This window comes from Hemicordylus capensis, chromosome 1 (assembly GCF_027244095.1).
Source record: "Hemicordylus capensis ecotype Gifberg chromosome 1, rHemCap1.1.pri, whole genome shotgun sequence".
In the NCBI taxonomy this organism is placed as follows: Eukaryota; Metazoa; Chordata; class Lepidosauria; order Squamata; family Cordylidae; genus Hemicordylus; species Hemicordylus capensis.
The window spans coordinates 427,893,527-427,913,330 of NC_069657.1; the positions used below are offsets into that span (position 1 = coordinate 427,893,527).

Here is a 19,804-nt window from a genome sequence, read left to right on the forward strand (position 1 = left end):
ACGTGCTGAGCGCAACTCCCCCAATCCCCGCTTCTTCCTCCCCCTCTATTTTGTGTGTGTGTGGGGGGGTGTTTGTTCCCCAGCTTTGTCCTCTCCGCTGCCTGAGCCCCTCATATTAAGCTGCTTGTGCCCCTTTCTCCGCAAGCGCTAAGAAGTCAAGAGCATCCTTCCTCGCCCGCCCGGCCTTTCATGCCCTCCGTTTGTTAGTCCGCTGACACTTGCCTTAAAACAGTTGAGCATGGAAAAGCATTGAAACATTCGCGCCACAATAAACTGGCGGCGGGGGGAGAGGGCGCTGGGGGGGGAGGAGAGAAGAAGGCGAGCTCTCTCCCTCCTCGCTGCGAAATCCTCCAATGGGTCAACGCAAGGCGATTTTTCAAATTTTGCTTTGCTGTCGCTACTGAGTCCAAAATGAAAGCTCTCTCCCTAGATCAGAGGGGCTGCAGCCCAGGGCTACGGTGATTTAAAAAAAGAAAATCAATCAACACATTAATTAAATTAAATGCTCATCTTTTTTTTTCTGAATTCAAAGCCACTAATGTACAGCGAAATTGAAACCTCCCTATCTGTGTTTATCTAGATCTGTGTTTCGTGAGAACTTTTTAAAAAAAAAAATATCTGGGGTCCAAATCAAACTGCACCTCCCTGCCCAAGCCTGTTTCTCGAGTCCAAACACGATTTGTGGGCTGCCCTTCTGGATTCAACCTTCTGCATCACCTTAGTGGTTCACGAGTCTTTGTCGTTTCGGCTGCTTTGTCTGTTTTAATACGGAGGCATGGTCTCCTGGAACTCTTCCTTCGTGTCGTCTCATCTCCTCGGGTTCCTTTTCTGTATGTGTGTTTCTTTCCTGATGCCAGGTTATATGCCACCTTTCCCGTGTTAACTTGTGTCTCTTACTACCACACGTGTGAATGCGGGCATTATTAATTTGAACATTTTTATAAAAACGCGATAGGATGAGTGCGATAGTACACATAGTTTATATCTGCAATATTACCCCTAGGCAATAATTGCTTTGTGGGGAGGAGGGGGGGGGAGAAGGAGGGAGAGAGAGAGATACTGAATTTTTGTGATCATCACTGGATCTAGAAAGAGCTATGTCAGTTGACTTCCTCTACACTTCTTGGAAGCAAATTCCACAGAAATCAATATTGGCTTAAAGCAGTTCGTTCTACTACTGTTTATCCATAACAGTGTTATTGGGTGTGTGAGCGTGCACGGAGACACACATATGCGTGCATACACACATATGAATGAATATGATTGTGTGTGTGTGTGTGTGTGTGTGTGTGTGTGTGTGTGTGTGTGTATCCCCCCTCGCACTTTATTCAACTCCCGTCAAACATATTTTATTCCCCCAAGCTGTCTTTCCTCTCCTCACCCCCCCCCACCATAAAAATAAAATAAATGGAAGTGAGGAGTTGCTCCTCAGATTTCCCCCCGCCCGCACCCCTGGGCAAATATCACATGCACTTTTTCCTGACTTATTGGGAATGCTCTCCAATCCTATTACTTCTAAATAATATTTGTATTAGATTAATCCTGTACTATTGAACTGAACAGATGCAGGTATATGGACGGTGGATTAAAACTGTGATCATGTGCACACCTCTTTCCTGGATAACTTTACTCCGCTTCATGTCCCATTGATTAAAACGGGATTTACAGCCACGGAGGCCTGCTTAGGTCGGCATTTTCCATTCGGAAGCCTTCCCAAGATTTCACGAACGTTCATTTTCCTTTCACAGAAATAGCCCAAGAAGAGCCGATTTCTCTTCTGGGAATTTTGTCAAATATTTGCTTAGTCAGGATTTCCAAACGTTTCTCCGGTAATCCGGGACTGAAGTTGATCCGCTAAACTGGAGTGAGGGGAGAGGTCCTTTACATGACAAAAGGAGCTTCCCACTGTATTCAACAGGGCACTGTTTCACCTGGACCATCCCTAGGGAGAATTTGGCACTTGTAGAACAAAAAAAGTTCAAATAAACAATGGAGAGTAGGCATCGTTTCAGGGTTCCTCCCCAGTCTCCCCAATTCCCCGACCCACAAGAATGACAAGACTTCCAGGATCTTGTAAACACTATGGACAGTGGCTGACATGATGAGGGAAATTACTCAGAGTAGTCCCATTGAAATTGAAAGGCCAAGTTGAGTATTGACTAGTCTGCGTAATTTCCCTCATCTTGTTAGCCACCATCCGGCCAAAGCTAAGCACTTTTAATTCCCTCTGATTTCAATGGGGAAATCGAGGAAATCTTTCCATGGGAAAAGCTTCAAAGTGCTTCCTTTTGGCTGGGTGCCCTGTGGGGTTGCTTTCTTTTTCTTTTTAAAATTTTAAAATCATTTAACTCTTTTGGGATATTCTTGAAAAGGTTCGTGAGAACTGATGAGTCAGTGTACTGGAAGGAGAGCATGCTCCCAACTGGATCTGTAACCTATTTCCCCCGAAATATCTCGTATAAATTAACTGACTCCGTTCCCTCTAATAGATTTGGGTGAGACTGCGGCATTAGCCTACATGGGCTGCGGCTGGAGCTGTAAAAATCAGGTTCATAAAGAATAACTGGATCTTTAATTAGTTTGCAGAATTCCTGCAAGTTAGAAGATATTTCCATGTTTTCATGTTTTGACTTTCATAGCATTACTAATTAAGGTAAATATGCCGCGATGGAGGAGAGAGAGGCGAAGCATCTAAGTGTTTCTTTATGGTGTTATTCTGGGGCTTCCTAAGAAATTCACACGTATAGCGGATTATTTGTGAGCTGAGTGCGGAAGCAAGAAAGGTTGATGAGAGAGAGAGAGGAAGGAGGAGGAGAATCCACATCAGGCTTTCTACTTAGAACAGTGCCATTGTCTTTTATAGGCCTCCTTGGGAACGTTTTTCACACACACGTGCTCCATCTTTCTTTGAAAAGCCTGAAATCCTTTTCTGCATAGATTGCCATCCATAAACTCCTTATTCCGAAGCACTTTCTGTACATATTAGTGCGAGGACTCCATAATTCTCTGGAGTGTGGAGTTTGCGAGGGACAGTCATTAGGAAGGTCATTAAAGGTGTTGGCCACCTATGTTTGGAATGCGAATCAAAGCCAGCCCTTCTTTTCATACCCTTCACCCCTCCACCTTTTATGATCGGTGGCTTTCAGCTGGGGTCTAACACACGCACGTGTATGAATATACACAAACATGTATGAAATATGTGTATGTGTGTGTGTGTGTGTGTGTGTGTGTGTTCATTTTCACTGAATTGTGGACTCACTCTCTCTCTCTCTCTCTCTCTCTCTCTCTCTCACACACACACACACACACATCCTTAGTATCGCTGATGAGAGTATCCTTTCTGTCCTAAATCTTCACCTGTCCCTCCTTTGTATCTCTGCTCAGAAATACCAATGTAGTCGATTATTTATCTCTCTCTTTCTGTCTGGCTAGACCTTCCAACAGCCGTCTAGGCCGGTGAGTTTCCTCACTGGGAGACCAGCTGCTGAAAGACCAAGCCACGGACTACTACACTTTTCTCAGATCAGTTTGTAGAGCCAAGCTGGGGTCGTGAGCCGGGGGACAGTTTTGGGGACCTCTGTTACCTCCTCATTCCATTCACACAGTTTGGAATCCTTTCATTTTTCCTCCAGAGCGGGCGAGGCAGTTAAGGTGCCTTTAACACGCGTTGAATGCAGCCCAAACTTGCCGCAGAGTCTCAACTTTCTTTTCAAAAGTTATTACCTCTCCTACATGCACGATTTCATTTGCAAAGCTTGCAATCTCCCTCTCTCTCCAGCTTTCGACCAGCGATAGCTGCAGTTCGCCCTCTGGACTGTAGCTTTTTCACAGGCTGGAAACATGGATATGGGAATCAATATATAGACAGTGTGGAGGACAGATAATGGATGTGAATCGGTGGATGTAATAATCAGCATTTAGAGCTTGCTATTGTTTAGATCGAGCTCTCTCCCATTGCCACTTGCTGCTTTTCTGATCTTTACGGGGCGCGCCCTGTTTGTTTGTTTGTTTGTTTGCGCCCTGGCAATCCCTGGGCCATAAATATCCAAAAAGAAGGCGCCCTCCCCAATTGGGGTGTGCTTAAGGCGAAGAAGTTAATGACTTCCATTTAATTGGCGCTGTCCTGTTCTAGTGGCTGGTCGGAACGCCCGGCCTTTGTTGCTTTTGGGGAGGTGTGTTTATCGGAGGAGGGGTGCAAAGGGGGAGGAGAAAATCAGGCTAATCAAACCTTTTGTCATGGCCAAATTCTCCCTCGGGGTCTTTCTAAACATTTGTTTGAATAATTTACCTCCAGAACAGAAAAATACTAATTGATTTTAAAGTGCCGGCCCAGAGGGAGGGGAGGCCGGGAAACCAGAAGGCAAAAAGCAAAAACCAAAACCAAACAGAAGGAACCCTGGTAGCAGCGACGCTTGGTTGCAAGCGTCGAAAACGCCTGCCCCTTGGAGAAAAACAACGCCGAGACTGGAACTGCCGCAAAGTTTCCTTTTGGAATGCTGGAGGCCTGGATTTAAAGGGACCGCGTCCCCCTTGCCCGCCCCCCTCTGGCCCTGAAGGGGCCACTCGACCTTTTCCGTCCCTCCACATAACCCTCTGTTTCCGATTCAGCTAAAATCAGTAGTGGCCAAGGCTGCCATCTTAGGTTTGGTTACCTAGGAGTAAACCCCACGTAACACGGATAGACTGGGGTTGCCCTAGCCACTGACCGGGCCAGGGAGGTGCAGTAGCTAGAGTCTGGGCTAGGGAGAGCCGGGTTCAAATCCTCCACCAAAGTCAGTGAGTAACCAAAAGTGCGTTCCCTCTCTTCCGCTCCACGTCCTGCTGTTTAAGCCTACACCACCTCACAGGGTTGGCGTGAAGATTTAAACAAAACAAAACCAAACCAAACCAAGGTGGGCAGGCTGCTCCCTGGGCTCCTGGGAGAAAGGACAGGCTAAAACATTGAATCATAACTGGAAGTGATGGCGAGGAACTTGTCCCACAGGTTCGAAACCTTTTAAGCCGCTTGAGGTGGATCGGGGCCTTCTAAGAGATGTTAGGGCTGCTGCACGTTGCGCAACCTCGCTCTTTTTCAGAGCAGCCCGGGAGGAGGTGTTCGTTCGGTGGGGTGAAAGTAGCGAGCCGCGGTGGCGGTGGCGGGCGCTGGGGGAGGGCTGCAGGTTCTCGGGCTATTCCATTCAGGACAGGGTTTTGATGCGATTCATTAGAAGTAACGAGTTGACATAAGGTAAATCGGCATTGAGGGCGCCTTTCTTCGAGTGTATGGCGGAGCTTCATTAACCGTCTCTAACAAGGCGTGCAATCGCTGTGATTGGGCAGCTTCCTTCCAACGGCGGGGCCTGGAGCAGGATGCCCCCCTAATGAGGGTCACCACCAGAGCTTGATAAGGGATTCGGGTTTTTTCCTCCTTGCGCCAGGCATGCGGGGATTTTAAGAAGAGGCAAGCTGGGAGCCTGCCTAGACTGGTTTGACGGGGTTGGCTCTGAAATTCGGAGCACACGGGAAATCCGAGCATCGCCCTTCCTTGACGTTGCCCACCCGAACTTGGTGTGTGTAAACGAGCACCGATCTATCAGAGCACCCGTGAGTGGTAAAAAGAAACAGGGTTGGAATTAAGGAATATCACATCCAAGAAAATGTGTTCCAGGTTGCTATCCTCCATACTTTGGACTGTGAGTGATTGCCATTGGGGCTTCTTCGGAGTGACACCGGATCAGGATATACAGAAATAGGTGCAAGGTTGCGGGAGGCCCCAGCCCTACTCCCTCTTCTCTCCACTTCATTTACAGGCCCACTGACGCGTTTGGGAAGAACAGACTTCAACAGGCTGCAGACGTACGCACTCTTACTTGGGGGGGAAACTCCCACTAAACACACTGGGATTTCTTCCTGAGTGCATAGGATCCATGCATTGGGTCGAGGTGTCAGGCAAACAACAGCATCCTCTGCATTTGGGACGCAATCCTTAAAAGTCACCCTGACTTGACCCGTCAATCAATCCTTGTGGCCTGCCACAGTATCCTCCTCTACACAGAAGCAACAGCTACTGTCAGAAAAGCATCTAAAGCATTTTCAAAAACCAAACAAAACCCACACCGTTAAGCATTTTACATTCAGGGAGCTGTAGTAGCCTCCTGGCAGACTTGAGTGTCTGCTACTTCACGTTGCAAAGTTATCCTTTCTAGATGAGATTACGCATCTCCCTTGCACCGATTCCTGAATCCCGAGTTACTCAGAGGAAAGCTCCGATGGAAATCACTCAAACTGTATGTAAGATAGCAACCCGGAACACACTGACTGGCAGGAGGAAAATAACTCAAAGTAGTCCCATTGAAATTAAAAGAAAAGTCAGGCACTGCCTAACTTGGCCTTTTAATTTAAATGGAGCTACTTGGAGTAGTTTCCCTCATCATGTCAGCCACTTTCTTAGGCGTAAGTGATTTTTCTTAGTTTCAGATGGATGGGTACCTTAATATACATTAATTTGCTCGTATTTAAACGCAAGCACACACGCACACATAGTATTCCAGGCCCCACCCAGAAACTACTTTCAAGGTAAGGCTGCAGACTAAGAGCACTTGCTTGGGAAGCAAGTTCCCTTAGGGGGGTTTACTTCCGAGTAAACATGGCTAGGATTGGACTGAAGGTTTTAACACCACCTTCCGATCTCAGTGCATGAGCCGCAGCCTCGTGAGCAGCTGAAGCCCGATCCTGTATATGTTTGCTTGGATGTAAGTCCCAGTTAGCCTAAAGGTGCTTACTCCCGAGTCGGTGAGCATAGGATTGCAGCCTTAAGCCAGTTTAAGTTCCACAGAAATGACTATGACTTGAGCGTTCCTAACTGTACCTTCTCAATCGAAGCCACAAGGCGCGAAAATAAAAGAGGGGGGGACCCTCAGCCTTGTGCACGCTTACCTGAGAGCAAGCTCCATTGAAATCAATGCGATTTACTTCCGAGTAAGCATACATAAGATGAGATCCTATGTATGCTCACTTTTCAGCAAACTCCACGGGATTTCCGTAGGATCTGGCTGGATACCCGACTGAAATAAGTTAAGACCTTCTTCCAAGTAAATATACTTATAGAGTGGGGAGTCCTTTGAAATGCAGTCTTCTGAAATGTGTGAGAATTATTTCGAAGCAAATGATGTTGGCGACCTTATGAAACGATGTTCAACCCCAAACAAATCTTAGGCCTTGGAGATCACTACAGGATTTTAACACCTTGAGACAACAGACACCTGGGAATTGGAGCTCCATTGTCAAAAATGGGTCGTAGTGGCAACAAGCGAGAGCACTGAGGTTGTCCACTGAGTGCCAGAGAAGCAGGAGGTTCAAGAGCAGCTTTTTCAAACCTGGGAATCGAAGCCCTAGAGCCAGCTTGCTGGAGGGGGAACTCTTTTGGATAGGAGACAGTCCTCCTATCAAAGGAACCGCCTTGCTCACACAATTCTTGGCCTGTAACTACAGATCAAGTCTAATTTCCCCCATCATTCCGAACCTAAACCGAAAGTTGGTGGTGAAGGTGGTCTCAGTCTAAATGTCTCGATATCGCAACAGACAAGGTCTCAAAAAAGTTTCACCTTGAACCTTTGGAGGTGCTTTGAGATCGTGAATACAAATCGAAACCTCCCCCCCCATTTCTCCCCCCACCCCCCAAGTATTTGTTTTTCGCCCTGAATGTACTACACACGTACACCCCTCACATCAAGAGGATTGAATTACAGCTGCCGAATGGGTCAGAGACGTCCAGCATACGTATTGGTTTATGTGGGGAAATCTGCTTTGTTTATTTTCAAGGCGGCAAGAGAGACCTTCTTTTTGGAAGATGCAGCAACACCCGACTTCCCTGCTCAACGCTAAAGAACTCAGTTCAAATCTCAAGTATGAAAAGGGGTGTGTATAAGGGGTGTGTGTGTGTGTGTGTGTGTGTGTGTGTGTGTGTGTGTGTGTGTGTGTGATTGAGTTCCCCTCTCCCTTCTTCTTTCCTTTAACCTGATTTTCATCACAACGCCTTGCACCTTAAGTGGACGCCCAATTTCATCCGAAACCATACCGAGCCGGTCTGAACAACAACAAAGCCAGGGGCGCGAATTTACTCCCCTCCACCAACTAGATCGTGCCTGACAGAATCAGGATTAACGGGTGGGGCGGTCGGGGGGGACCGCAGGAAATAGGGATGAACTGAGAACTCGACAAGGAAGCCAGAGCCCTCGGTTAGCTACACTTGACCCAAAGACGCCGCAGCTGCTCCTCCCTAAGCAGAGCACGGTGGGAATGTTCACTTCAGCTTCAAGAGCTGCCCTGGGCATGAAGTCCCATTGATACAGATGGGGCTGACTTTGAGCTGGCGCAGGATCGCGTCCACAAAGTGACCCAAACAGGCAAAAGACGTGGAGACTCCGGATTCTAATAAACACGATTATGATCTACTGAGCCTGATACCTGGACCCTGAACATATTTACTTGGAAATAAGCCCCCCCCCCCCCAAAAAAATAAAAAATAAAAAGCACTTCCAGGCAAGACACTCGCTTGTAAGGAAGTTCCCTTTGACACCCCAAGCTACTTCTGTTCTCCGTTCCCCCCCCCCCCCAATTTCCCTCGTCTTATTTTCAGTTGGGAAAGATCTTCGCCAGAGCAAACGTTTACAACATTCCTTCGAAATGTGGCGCAGGGGAAAAGCGGTTAGAGTGCTCCCCCATCCTGTCCGAAAAACATTATTTAGAAGTCGGCCCCACTGATCTCCCTGGGCATGGACTTGCTCCTAGTGTGTGATCAAGATCAGGGTTCAAGTTGCCATCCGCTAAAAAGGAAGAGCCCCAAGTAGCAAGCGTGCTGGATAAAATACAACGGGGTGCGAGGGGGAGGGACAGGACGCGCGAAGGCGTTGTGCACCCTACAATCTCTCCGAGTCTCCCCGTCCCAGCCCGTCCCCGCTTTTAGGAAAGATGGGTCTGTCGGGGATCTAACTCTTCCCATGTCTTCGGAATTTAAGCCAGCAGGTCAAGAAGGGAAAGGAAGGAAGGAAGGAAGGAAGGAAGGGAAGAAGGAAGGGAAGGGAGGATCTGCAACCCAGAACAAAACGAGGAGCCTTCCCTGGGGAACGTCAGTGTGCAAATGATAATGCTAAACACACACAGAGAGAGACACACGCACAACTTACAGGATCCGGAAAGGATTTTCCAAAGCAGAATGACTTTGTTTTCCTTGGCGCTGGCGAAGAGGCGGAAGAACTGGCGGCTTGGCTGCGGAGAGCCCGCTTCCACTCTCCCTCCTTTTCCTCCCTCTGCTTCTTCTGTTTCCTTCTTTCTGGCCGTCTGGCCGTCTGTCTCTCGTCTTCCCCAGATCGCTCTTCGGCTCCAGCAGCGCGGAGTCTCTGCAGCCCGCTCGCAAAAGCTCCTTCTGTTTTTCTCTCTCCCCTTTCGGGGGCTCTGCATTAGCCAATTCCATTGACAGTTTTCAGCCAGCAGCTGCAGTCATTAAAAGGCATTTACACCCTGGCCTCCTTCGCACAAAGATAGAGCGCCAACAATTATCTGCTCGTACGTTTAAGGACATGAGAATGTGTCCCTAACAGGCTTAGAGGAGAGATGGAGAGCTCAGTCGCCCTGCAAGGCAAAACCCAAGCCTTCCTGTCCGGATCCCCCCCTCCACACACACACACACACACATTCTAACCCCCCACCTCACCTCATAACAATGCCCAAAGTTTTTGGGCGACCGTAGACAGGGCCACAAAGGCACCAACGTCCAAGTTAGCAGCCTGCCCCCGGCCTGCAGCATTTGAAAGATGCCAAAGCCATCCGGAAGAGCCGGGGGGAGAGGGCCAGGGCTCAGGCAGAAAGGCAAGCCAGAGCCTTGGGGAAACAGCTGAGCCGAGAAGCGAGACGGCGTAACCGGGATTTCGCCTCTCCGAGCAAAAGCAAGTGCTGGGTTTTTTCCAGTTTATTGGGACATGAACTGTGGCAGGCAAAAGCCTACTTCGTCAGATGCAGGATGGAGGGACGGAGAGGGAGGGAGAGAGCGAGGGAGATTGGAACTATTTTGGATGTGAATCCTTGAGAACCATCTATTCCAGAGGGATAATTCGGATGCTGACAGGCTTCGGCAAACTCGTCTCCTGCTCATCTCCTATAGACTGTCTATGTAAAATCTTTCAGATTAATCCTCGGTAGGTGTGTTCCTAGAGTGCAACTTCCTGATTCCCCGACCTGTCTCCAAACCTTTGCATTGGAAGTCAGTCCACTTGGGACGGCTTACTCCCCAACGCGGTTGGAATCCAGGTTCCAAAGCTACCGTTTACAACAGCGCTGACTCACCCCATTTAAACATATTTACTGATAAGGAAAGACTTGAGAAAGTCAACGGGAATTCACTTCGGAGCAAATACGTTTAGGATCGAGCTGTGGAAAACTAATGCTACAGAAATAGATGGAAGTGTGTGTTTAGGATTGGTTTTCCCCTCAGAAGTTTTGGTAGTTAGGTAGAAGGAAGGAAGGAAGGAAGGAATTAGTTGTTTCCCACCATATAACTGAAACCTTAATATAAGTAGCCTGGCATATCAAACACCCACCCACCATCTTTCCTCATGACCCGGAATTTTTTTACTCTTTTTTCTCCTAAAAGACGATGCTTATGAGGCAATGATGCAGTGCCCAGTATTCCAAAGTTTGCCTAACCACGCAGATGGACAATCCCTGCCTTTCATAAATCGACCAAGTTGAGTTCCTGCCCAGTGCAGGATGAAATCTGAGCTGGGACAAGGTAATGGGGATGCAGGAGGTGGGAAGAATTCCTCCATCACCCCCTCCCACCCACCCCTCCAGGGAAGGATGTTAACAGAAGTGTTTAAGTACATCACGAAAAATTAAGAGGGAGCGTTGTTTTCATTAGGAATATGAACCAATGTAGCACACCCCCGTTGACAGTTCGGGAGAGAAGTGATGAATACCTAATCCAGCCAGGATCTTCCAGTCCAGTAGCTCTCCCAACTGGACCTATTCATCTGCCACTTGGCATTTATTTCATGGGGGCTGCTCGGTGAAAAGATCCCAACCTGTTTGGGAGTCCGTGAAAGTCTCTCTCTCTCTCTCTCTCTCTCTCTCTCTCTCTCTCTCTCTCTCTCATTGCAGCATTTCGAATTATGAAGATGATGCTTATCCCTGGAATAGGCCAAGTCACGCGATGTTTCCCCCCTTTTAATTGTATATCTCCCCCCTTCCTCTCCCTCGTCCCTCCCATTGATGTCTGCAAGGGGTTTTGGGCTGCAGGGCTCACCCCCTCCCCTTCCCCTCGCCCTTCTAGATCTCCATCGGAATGCAGAGAAAAGATTTTTTTTTCCCCTTAAGTTTTGAATTCCTCAATGATTTTTTCTTCTCCTTCTAGAAAGGCGGCTTAGGATAATTATTTCAGCTTTATTGAGGGCAGATTAGGAGAAGTCTGGATGCTGCGTTTCAATACGCGTTCTACATGCCTTGACAATGTCCGCATTGTTTGCTACTGTGTGTGAACCCATTCAAAATATACACTTTTTAACACCAACCAAAGTCCTGTCTAAATATACACAGTAAGGCTGGAAAGACATCCATGACCCGTACAAATCTCTGTAAATCACACTTCCATCGCCGCAGAAACGAAACAAAGGAGTTGCCAGCTCAGGATGCCGATTAAAATCGCCTTAAAAGCAACACACCTCCAGATAAATGGAGGCAGACGGCGGCAGAGACGGCGGCTTAGCTGCTGGGTAGATAGCTGTTTTTCTACTGGTTTTCACCTTTACAAGACCATTAATAATAGTAGTAGTAATAATAATAATAATAGATTTTTAAAGGGGCGATATTTTTTCTGGAATATTTTGACTTTTTAAAAATTGAGGAAGAAAGGAATTGGTGCGATTGAGCCGAGGCTGAAAGTATGTACCCGAATGATTGTGCTGGAACTAAGGATAGGAAGGTTATGGTTGAGTTGGGAGGAAATCTGTTGAGAGAGGTGGGTGGTGGCGACGATGAGAACTCTTTTTCTGGAAGTTTTAGGTTATAATCCGCCCCAACCCCGATGTAATTTAGTCTAGAGCATTTTGGGAAAGGGAAACAAAATAAGAGAGGGTGGTTTGCAGCCTCTCTCCTGGGCACCAGCTGCAAAAGGCTGGTGGAAGCCGATCTCAAGCACGTTTACTCGAAAGTAAGTCCAACTTGGATCAAGCAGCCGCGGTCCGGAGGAAGGATGCATGGGATTGTCTCAGGGATTTGAAATTAAACCCCACTGATTTCAGAGGCACTGACTGCCAAGCCAAGATAGCTCCACATCCTAGGGACCTAAACAAGAGTTTTGCAAAGTTCATCCTGAAAGTTGCATCCCGCAGCTCCCCTGTGGAACTCCAAGTGAGTGTGGAGTGGTGGTGGTGGTTGTGGTAGAGGGAGATAGGAAGCTCTCCCTCGTTTCTTCGTTTCTCTGTTTCCTGTCTCCCAACCCTACCCTGTATTTAGACGCTGCTCCTGGCAGGGTCAGCGGCCTGAGTACGGGCCTAATGATCTCATCTAGCTTTTCTTCCCCGGCGCTATTAGTGCTCACATAGGCAGAATGAAGCGCAACTACGTGCAAATCATGTGTAAATTGTCTCAGGAGCCCTTTCTCCTGATGTCGAGCCCAGACTGGCCCAGGTTCTCCTCAATCTTCTTCTTTGCCTCCTTTCCTTCCCGTTCTCTCTCCCTTGAGCTTGAAAGGGGGACCTGGTCTGATTTGACGTCTAATTGCTCATCCAGATCAAACGCCTTGGTGCGCATTGCCTTGCGCATTTTCCAATCATGTATTTAGGATGGGGGTGTGTGTCTATGGCGGGGGGAGAGATACGGCGAGAGAAGTGGAAGTGCTAAGATTAGAAGTTGCAAAGATTAAAACACACACGCACAGGCGCGCGCGCACACACAGGATCCCCTCCCCTTTCGCCCCCCCCTCCTCCAAGCTCCCTCCCTTCCTCCCTCCTCCGCCTTTGGGCTCAGTGGTAAGAGCCCTTTTTCTTACGTAGTCCCCGATTATTGGCAGGGCTGACAGTGATTGGCAGGGCGCTGCCATGGCGACGCCACAACGACACCCGGCAGGCCAATAGAAAAGCGAAACAAAATGCTTCGGCGCTGCACTCACGGTGGATTTAGGAGAGATATTATGAGGCTGTTGTCATTAGGGCGATCGCGGCCGAATCACTGAATCTTGCTCGCCTCGGCGGCGGCGGCGGCGGCGGCGGTGCTGGGTCGGGAGGTGTGTGTGAGAGAGAGCAAGCGAGGGAGCGCGCCGATGCCTGCCCGCATGTCTGTGTGTGTGTGAGCCCGGGAGTGCGTGTGTGAAAGGTGGTGGGTGGGTGTGAGTGCGCGCGCGCCTGGGGTGTGTGTGTGTGTGGTGTGGATGAGGGTCTCTATGTGGCTGTGTGTGCGTGTGCGTGTGTGGATGCGCGTGGGGTGCGTGAGCCCCCTTTCCCTCCCCTCTTCCTCCTCCTCCTCCTCTTCTTCTTCTTTCCCCCCTTCTTTTTCATCTCCTTCTCCTTCCTTCCGCCTTCCTTTCTTTTCGCCTTGATCCAGCGCCTCGCTTCCTCCTGCTGCTGCTGCTTCTTTCCCCCCTTCTCTGCTTTTCCGCCCTCCCTCCCCCGTCCGCCAGGCTGGGTCCCATGGTGTTCCGATCCCCTTTAGAGCTTTATCCCACCCACTTCTTCTTGCCAAACTTCCCCAGCGACCCGCACCACCACCACCGCTCGCTCCTTCTGGCCAGCGGTGGCAGCAGCTCCGGAGCTGGAGGCGGCGGCGGCAGCGGTGGCAGCAGCGGCGGCAGCAGCAGTGCCGCCACCGGTTGTAGCGCCGGAGCAGCCGGTGGTGGTGGCGGCGGCGGTGCAGGAGGCGCCTCGCGAGGAGCCCCGGAAGAACTGTCCATGTTCCAGCTGCCCACGCTCAACTTCTCCCCGGAGCAAGTGGCCAGCGTCTGCGAGACGCTGGAGGAGACGGGAGACATCGAGAGGCTGGGCCGGTTCCTGTGGTCCTTGCCGGTAGCCCCCGGGGCATGCGAGGCCATCAACAAGCACGAGTCCATCCTGCGCGCCCGGGCGGTGGTGGCCTTCCACACGGGCAACTTCCGAGACCTCTACCACATCCTGGAGAACCACAAGTTTACCAAGGAGTCGCACGGCAAGCTGCAGGCCATGTGGCTCGAAGCGCACTACCAGGAAGCCGAGAAGTTGCGCGGGCGCCCCTTGGGGCCCGTCGACAAGTACCGCGTCCGCAAGAAGTTCCCCTTGCCCCGGACCATCTGGGACGGCGAGCAGAAGACGCACTGCTTCAAGGAGCGGACTCGCAGCCTCCTGCGGGAGTGGTACCTCCAGGACCCCTATCCCAACCCCAGCAAGAAAAGGGAACTGGCGCAGGCCACCGGCCTCACCCCCACGCAAGTCGGCAACTGGTTCAAGAACCGACGGCAGAGAGACCGGGCCGCCGCCGCCAAGAACAGGTCAGTGGGAGCCGGCTCGGACTCGGGGAGGAAGGGGACCCCAGCCACTGCACCACGCACACGCCCATCGCCCCCTGACCCTCCTGCGCTAGAGTGCCCTGCCCGCCCTGGACGGCTTTCCTTCTCCAAACTGATGGAGTCCCCCCCCCCCCCCATGGGAAACTTCCTGAGCGTCTCGTGGCCCAGAAGCCCCCTTGAACTCGAGGGAGGCCGGGAAATGGCTGGAGATAGCTTAAGGGGTTCGGAGAACACTGTGGGGGGAAATCTGTCCAGTTAGCCCAAAGGGACCCTTGGAGCGTACGCAGTCTGAGTACATTTTCCTTTGAAAGCTCAGGGACTTTTAAAAAAACAAAACAAAAAAAACCCTTCTTCTCCGTTTCCTTTACCAAGGCAGTGTATTTATGTCTAGAGCCAAAGGCAGGTCCCCTATCCCAAGAGAAGAGCTGCTGCACAACACCTCTCTGCCCGCACAAAGTTTTGATTTTCTTTCCGAACTCGGCGAATCCCTTCTGTTTTTTTTTTTAAAAAGGCACTCTTGCCCATTCATGTACTTTCCAGTTTTCTGAACGCGTGTGTGCGCGCGTGTGTATGGGTGCTTGTGGTTGCTGAAAGTAGTAGGAATCCACCACAGCCATAAAGTCGAAGGATTTGAGTTGAGGCCGCTTTGGTTCCAGTGCAATCCATGGGACCGGAGTAGCGACGATCCTGAATCTGCGTTTAAACTATGCTCTGGATTCAACTAGGTCTCTTCTTCTCCCACCTCACCTGCCCTCAATCTCTTTTGCAAATGCCTCCTGTACACCTCTTTCTTTGGCCGTAGATTGGCAATCGTTTTTTTCAAACAAACAAACAAACAAACAATGAAACGCTTTCGACAAACAGCGAAATTAAGGAGCGGGGAATTAGATATATTTATTTACTTTTCTAATAAAAACCGTATTGAGCAGGTCTTAACTTTTCCTCCCTTCTCCCCCAACTCCTCGTTAAGAGATTAAACAAACATCATAATGCTTCTGGGGGCGGGGAGGAGACAGCTGTCTCTCTGTTGTTCTTATTAATTATAAAAAAACACATTTTGCAAAAGAGAAAAGGAAAGAGAATAAGCATTTTCAAAGCCCCTCTCCACCTCCTAGTCTCCAGATCTGCGTGGGGGTTTTGGATTTGCGAGTGTATAAACAGATAATGCATGTTCGTGTGTGGAGTATCGTAGGCAGCCCTAGAGCGGGACTTTTGTGTTGTGGTAACATGCAGATCCTTCGTTCCTTCCTTGTAAACTCTTATTTATTTATTTTTAAATTGTTCAGCGCAGCTTAAACTATCCCCCACCCCAAAAGTTGCACCACTCTGCTTTTTTAAAAATCCAAAATACATTTCGTGATCCATGAAATAATGCAACACCAACCAACAAAACCTTCCGTGCTCCCCGCCCCCACTTGAACTTTCTAATTCCCTTTATATGGGTAAAGTTTAATTTAATCTGAATGCCAAAATACGTGTGTGGGGGGGTTATTTTTATTTTTTATTTTTTTAATGCCCTTTCAGTGGAGGAAGACAAATTAACTCACCCTAGAATAGAAATAATTTTGCAAAAGGTTTGACTTGATTAACCGAGGCGACAGTGAAGCAGGAATTGGGGAGAAGAATAAGCAAATATACTCTGAAAATAAATAAGGAAAGAAACGGCGGGAATAATGTTATGTTACATTTAAAAACTCAGTTCACTGCCAGGGCGGGAAGGAAAAATAGAAATATCCTGGGAATCAGACGCCCAAAGATGGTATTTCAAAACATTTGGCAAAGGGGCCTTTACATTGTGGAGGCGATGAAGAAGACTATTTACCCGTAATCCTGCATTTTTCTAAACTGAACTTCTTTGAGGAGGGTGCTTCCCAATCCACTCCCCAATGTAACCAGTGGTAAAACCTCACTTGAGCTGAATGGCTCAGAGTTCAACATCAGTGTGGGGCAAACGTGCAGAATATTCTGCTGCGGTTGCAGATTATTGTATCGGGGCGTAGGTTTTTTATTTATTTACTGGGTGTTTTCCCCCCAGTTCACAAAGCGATCTGCTGAACTGCTGGCGATCGAGAGCAGCAGCCGGGTTTCCTTTGTCTGTCTGCCTCCGTATCCAAACGCAGTCTGAAAAATTAAGCCATCAACTCCCCCCTCCCCACCCAAAGCCCAGAACACCAAACCACACCATGCATTGCGAGCATTGAAAGAGGTGAACACTTATGTCGAAGTACTTGGGGAATGTCGCTCCGTTTCGTTCGATCTCTGTTTGGTGTGTGTCTGTCCTTGTGTGTGCTTTCCAAAAAGGAAAATGTGCTTTATTTATGTATGGATACATTGGGGCAAGTATCGAGGCCCGTCCTCGTTTCGGCTACTATGGACCGGCCTTTGTGACTCTCAACCTTCCTTTTTAGTCCAGGACTATCCTTCGAGGGCGTGGGGGGGGGGAGGCGGGAGGGATGGACCAAGGGTTAATGTGAGGCCCACCATCTCTTACTTGCTCCTCACCCATAAACCCCGCAAGCACCAGAGGCAGAAGCTAGCTGGAAATTATCTCTAAATCGAATAGAGTGGCCGCCAAAGGATGTGAATGTGTTTGCGTGCGTGTGAATTGTTTTTCCCATGCAAATTCCCTCCCGCGTATATATATATTCTCTATATATAAAAAGATAAGCGGTTAGGCGTGGTTGTAGCCGTCCGTCCTGTCTGTAGTAGGTTACTTTCCGTGTCTTTCATCTGACTGGAAACACTTGCGGAGGGGGTGAGGGATGTGTGTGGTACTGGAGGGAGACGCGGGCTAAAGCTGCGGTGGCAGAAAGAGAGAGGGGGAGAGAGGGAGAGAGAGAGAGAGTTTGTGTGTATTTGTGTGTGTGTGTGTGTGTGTGTGTGTGTGTGTGTGTGTGTGTGTGAGAGAGAGAGAGAGAGAGAGAGAGAGAGAGAGAGAGAGAGAGAGAGGCCTGCGTCTGGCTGGCAATCAGGCAGGAAAAGAGAGGAAGAGAGAGGAAGACGGGAGGAAATAGGTGGGCAGAGAGAAAGAAAGAAAGAAAGAAAGAAAGAAAGAAAGAAAGAAAGAAAGAAAGAAAGAAAGAAAGAAAGATGAACCTGTGGGTTGTTTTAAGGCTATGGTTTGTGTGGCGAGGTTGGAGAAAGCAGGTGGGGGTTGCCTATGGCTGGATCCAGTTCCCAGCGTCCCATTGAAAGTGCCTATGGATTCTGGCCCTGGGAGTGCGTGGCGGTGAGAGGCTGCAGCCTGGAGGGCCGGTCCCTTCCCTTGGCGCTGCCTTCTTTCTCTCGCTCTCTCTCCTCCTCTCTGTGTCTCTGCTTCTGAGAAAGGATTTGTGTTGTTGGTTTGTCTCCCCGCATCCTGTAGGCTGCAGCACCAGGCGATCGGACAGAGCGGCATGCGGTCGTTGTCAGAACCGGGCTGCCCTACCCACAGTTCGGCCGAGTCTCCGTCCACGGCTGCCAGCCCCACCACCAGCGTCTCCAGTTTGACAGAAAGAGCCGAGACGGGCACGTCCATTCTCTCGGTAACCTCCAGCGACTCAGAATGTGATGTATGATAACGGAAAGCAACACGGCCCTAAGGAAAACAACCCGAAAAGGCAAAATAAGCGCCCCCCTATCCCACCCCAAGCCTGCCAGCCAGCGAGCACCCGCCCCTCTGCCAGTTGCCCAGTCCTCCGAAAGAGAAAGAAAGACACACACACCTTAGAACAGAAGCGAAAAAATACAAAAGAATAAGCAGACATTTAGAAGATTTTTTTAAAAACAAAAATTTTAAAAACCCAAACCTTACCTAGCAAACAAAAGAAATCAAAGAAACAATCCACTTAGAAAAGGAACTTTAAAACACACACACACACACAAGCAAACAAACATTTGGACAGATGCTGTTGTTGCAACGGGGAAAGATAATAATAATGATAATGCTCTGCTATTATTAATATTATTATTGTTGTCGAGGAAGAAAGAAAGGTGACATTTGTATTCTTTGTAGGAGAAAAGCACGGAGTTATCTTTTCTTTTTTCTTTTTTCTTTCATTGTTTGCGCTTTCCCATGGACTGCATTTCACCCGGTTTGCATGACGATAATGATTCAATTTGTATCTTGGGGAGGGGGGAAATAGAATATTCTCTATAATAAATGAACTAAAAGAAAAAAAGACTAGCAGGGGAAAAAAAAGGAAAACTCTGATCGAATTTGTACAAAAAAGAAAAAGAGAAAAAAGCAGTTTAAAATTTTAAAGGAACTCTTTGAAGAGGGAAATAACAAATGTTTATCGCCTTTTTTGTTGGGTTTTTATTAATCTCTGTCTCTCTTGGTCTGTAATTTCCCCCCCCAAGTCCAAGTGATGGATTAAATTTGATGGCATTTTTTCCTCCTCCTTCGCCCTCTCCTCTTCCTCCCTCCGTTGTTGTTGTTTTTATTTTTAATTTTTAATTTTTATTCTTGTGTTCAACAGACAATCATTTTCTTCGTAAGCACCTTTTTTTCTACACTTCTGTCACTGCCTGTGTGGGTACTGGTTATAAATGTGGAAAAAGAATAGTTATGACTGTAACAGATTTTTATTTTTATTTCAAAATTTTATATGAATTATGTATATCTTAATGATGCGGTCATTTTTCCCAGTTTGTAATATATGTGTAGAAAATTGCTTGTATATGATATTTGCTCTTCAATTCCAGGCCTTCTCTCTCTGTCTCCCCCTCCCCTTCTCTCTCTCCCTTTCCCCCCTTCGCTCTTTCTCTCTCCCCACCCTTTCTTTTCTTTTTCTTTAAAAAAAAAAAAAACATTTTCCCTGACTTGAGTTCCTTGCACAAACTTAGCTGTCAAGAGGTGATGAGCTTGGTTTTCAGAAGGGACCTCGGTGATAGACGAACCAAGGCGTAGGATGCCACTGTAGTTCATTTTTGAGTATTTAAATAGCAGCTTTGGGGATCTCTCCTTAAACTCCACGTAGGACGCTTATACCACTGTTTCCTTTACTGCGTGTTTATCTATATGTACAAACTTTCTAAAAAAAAAAATCAAATACAGTATTCCATTTTTCTTATCTATTCAGCGACGTTGGTGTTTTTCCTCTGTTGTAAATACGTGTTGTTTTCTGCCCGCTCTCCCTTCTCTATGACCAACAGAGTGTCCGTGAATTCCTGCCTTCTGCAGGTGTAGGACCTCCCGATCCGGCACCCAGTTGAGCCGAAGCGTTTGCCTTTAAGCCTGTTTAGCCCCTTTGGCTTCTAGAAAGCTTGTGACATCTTCAGCTTCCTCTAGAGCAAGCCTCATTAACTTAGATAGGA

At 48.3% G+C, this 19,804-nt stretch overlaps 1 protein-coding gene across 1 annotated transcript; it reads left to right on the forward strand.

The window, feature by feature from the left end:
- The first annotated feature begins 13,134 nt into the window (after nucleotides 1-13,134).
- SIX3 (SIX homeobox 3) lies at nucleotides 13,135-19,564 on the forward strand. Its single transcript, XM_053312068.1, has 2 exons — nucleotides 13,135-14,488; nucleotides 17,871-19,564. The coding sequence occupies exons 1-2, from the start codon at nucleotides 13,659-13,661 to the stop codon at nucleotides 18,061-18,063; spliced, it is 1,023 nt and encodes a 340-aa protein (XP_053168043.1). The 5' UTR covers nucleotides 13,135-13,658; the 3' UTR covers nucleotides 18,064-19,564.
- The last annotated feature ends 240 nt before the right edge of the window (nucleotides 19,565-19,804 follow it).

Bases quoted from the DNA above. Each gene is read 5' to 3' on its own strand.
- SIX3 (XM_053312068.1), top strand. From the start codon at position 13,659: ATGGTGTTCCGATCCCCTTTAGAGCTTTATCCCACCCACTTCTTCTTG. The intron at 14,489-17,870 runs GTCAGTGGGAGC...CGCATCCTGTAG, and splicing joins GCCGCCGCCGCCAAGAACAG to GCTGCAGCACCAGGCGATCG.